General features: G+C 64.2%; 1 protein-coding gene across 1 annotated transcript in view; it reads right to left on the minus strand.

Moving 5' to 3' along the window:
• SNTB2 (syntrophin beta 2) overlaps window positions 1–2,821 on the minus strand; it is a 21,723-nt gene extending 18,902 nt beyond the window's left edge. Inside the window, exons 1-2 of the mRNA XM_025209172.1 lie at window positions 2,709–2,821; window positions 2,046–2,297 (exon numbers count right to left, since the gene is read on the minus strand). Of these exons, the coding sequence (XP_025064957.1) occupies window positions 2,046–2,076 (31 nt within the window). The 5' untranslated portion in view covers window positions 2,077–2,297; window positions 2,709–2,821. The remainder of the gene's footprint in view (window positions 1–2,045; window positions 2,298–2,708) is intronic.
• Window positions 2,822–2,827: the final 6 nt, after the last annotated feature.

Consider the following 2,827-nt stretch of genomic DNA (forward strand, 5'->3'; position numbering starts at 1 on the left):
CGGCTCATGTTCATCTTGGAGTCAATAATGACTCCGAGATCCCTTTCCGCCTCTGTGCTTTCAAGAGGGGAACTCCCCAGCCTGTGTGCGCGCTGTGGAGTCCTTCTCCCCAGGTGCAGCACCCTGCGTTTGTCTACGTCGAACCCCATCCTATTCTCATCTGCCCACTTTTGGAGTCTGTCTAAATCTAGTTGCAGCCTCTCTCTCCCTTCAAGTGTGTCCACCTCGCCCCACATCTTAGTGTCATCAGCAAACTTGGACAATGTGCTTTCCACCCCCTCGCCCAAGTCGCTGATGAAGATGTTAAACAGTGCGGGCCCGAGGACCGAGCCCTGGGGGACCCCACTGCTCACATCTCGCCAGGGTGAGTACAACCCGTCCACCACTACTCTCTGGGTTCCCCAAACCCCCTTGGAGGCAACAACATTGCAGATGCCCCAAGAGACAACCGGTGCCCAGAAGTGCCCGGCCCCGCAGCCTAGCCCAGTGCTCCACACTGAATGTGCGCCAGCCAGCAGCCTACCACGTGGGCAGCGAGAGGGGGAGGCAGGCGAGGTGACCCTGGCAAGGGGACGGGAAAGCACTCGGGGAGCGCAGGGCCGCTGAGGTCTGCTCACAGCTGACCCTTGCAGCTCCACTGGCTGCAGATGCTGCTCCCGACACCTTGGGTGATACTTGGCAGTGACGGAGGGTCCGTGCCCGTGCCCAAAGCCAGGGCAGTGATTGCAGGGCGGGCACCGTCAGGGCACCGCTCACTGCTGTGCTCCTCTCCCAGGTGCACCACGGGGCAGCCCCAGCTCTGGTCCCTCCAGGAGAACCGGATGAGGCCTTTCCTGCCCATTGGCACCTGCCTGCCCTTGGGGCGGGGGCCCTGGGCCAGCCTGTGCCGGGGTCCAGTCTCTAAATAGCACTGCCACACCAAGGCGGTCACATCTCCGTCATACGACAGGGACCTTTCCATGGCAGCAGAGCTCAGCATACAGGGAACACTGAGACCGCGTCCTCCCTAGCCCCGTCCCTCGCCCCCAGAAGAGACGCTGGAAGTGCAGAGACCCTGAAGAGAAGCATGCACAACTGCACTGAATCTGCCCACGGGAACGTTAAGTTATTTGCTGTTGAATCTGCCGACGCCAACACATGAGCAGCTCTACCTTATGCTTACAATAAATCCTGTGCCGCCAGGCTGGCAGGCGCACTTTGTAGCCGAGGTCACTGAATCAGGAGTGCCTTGGGCTGACGTAACACTGGGTGCCGGGACCTAGCGGCTCCCACAGAAAGCTGCTGCGCGAGATGGAAGCAATGAGGGAAGCAGGCAGAGAAACAGGGCCTGGCACATCCGACCCCAGAGGAGACCGGCACAGCGCCCAAGTGACCAGCCTGCCACTGCTCCACCTGCTGCCACCCGCAACGGGCAAACGTCCCCAGCACCGTGCATCCTGCCCACTCCACCAGAGGCCTGCACGGACCCATCGGGTACAGCCAAGCGGGTGTAAATCCAAATCCACCCATCTGGCTGACCCGGCCTCCCACGGGACTGCAGCTGGCACCCCTGCGGCAAGAGCACCGCAGCCCAGCACCAGCCGCAGCCCCGCGGGAGGGGGCCATCACAGCCGCAGCAACGGGCAGCACGGGCCAGCGGGCTTCACCTGGTCCAGGCTGGGTGCAATACCGTGGGGAGGGCGTTTGCTCCAGCTCCCTTCGCTCAGCTCTGCATCTGCAAAAGAATCACAGGAGTCAACTCCTGCAGGAAACCACAGCCAAGGAGCGTGGGCATCGTGGATCTGCCGCCACAGCCCAGCACGCCGAGTTGCAGCGCAGCGCAGCACAGCCTCTCCAGGAACCCGGGTTTCTCCCCATTTCCCCAACACACCGGACACGCTTAAGCTTCTGCTTTCTGCTCCGCGCAGAGAGAAGCCGCTGGGCTTCCCCCTTCTCGCAAGTGCCGACGCGAGGCCGGCAGGGACCAGTAACCTACGCCATCAGCTCCTTGAGCCACCGAATTACGGCAACAAAGCAAGAGCCACAGGAGCAGGCCCCGCACGCACACGCAATCCCGGGCTCCAGCGAGGATCGCATTCTTTCAGGGCGCACGGCAGCAGTGTGCGAGCTGCGTCCTGCCCGATATGGCCTCAGCCAGGCCGGCGCGGACGGCAGCACCCGCGGATTGACATTCCTTCTCGCCGCAGCTCCGTGCTCCTCCCGCCCAGCGGGGCCGTCTCGCCGCGCGGTCCAGTCTCGCCCCGGCTGATGCCGAGGGGTTTCGACCCCTCTCCTGCCCTGGAGCAGCCGTGCAAAACCTTGCATCAAACACGGCTGCTGTCAGGGCCCAAGCGAGAGGGTTTGAGTTCAAAACGCACCAAGGCCAACAACACCTCCTAGCCATCCTCCCCGTGCTCTGCCACCCACGCACCAGCCAGCGCCGACCCTGGGAGTGCCACGAGCCCCGGCCCTTTGGAAAAGCAAAGCTATTTCTGCTGGGCAAGGCTTGTTCCCACCGCCTGAACACCTCCTCGCGCGCAGCACCCGGCACTCGCCTAGAGACAGAGCAATGGGGCAGGGACCAGCCCTACAACCACCAACCACTGCCCTGCCGGGTCGCCACTCCCTGCGGTGCCTGCAGGAGCAGGGGAGGGGGACGGGGTGGCCCAGCTGCGCAGGGAGGCTGGGCCGGGGGCAGGTAGGAGGGAAGCTGGGCCGGGGGCAGGTACCTTCGAGCAGCACGTCGCGGCCGGCCCGCTTGAGCGCCTGCACGGCCTGGTCGTGGGTGGCGTCGCGCAGGTCGAGGCCGTTGACGGCCAGGATGGCGGCGCCCAGGCGCAGCGCCCCG

Source organism: Alligator sinensis, unplaced genomic scaffold (genome assembly GCF_000455745.1).
Source record: "Alligator sinensis unplaced genomic scaffold, ASM45574v1 scaffold255_1, whole genome shotgun sequence".
Taxonomy (NCBI): domain Eukaryota; kingdom Metazoa; phylum Chordata; order Crocodylia; family Alligatoridae; genus Alligator; species Alligator sinensis.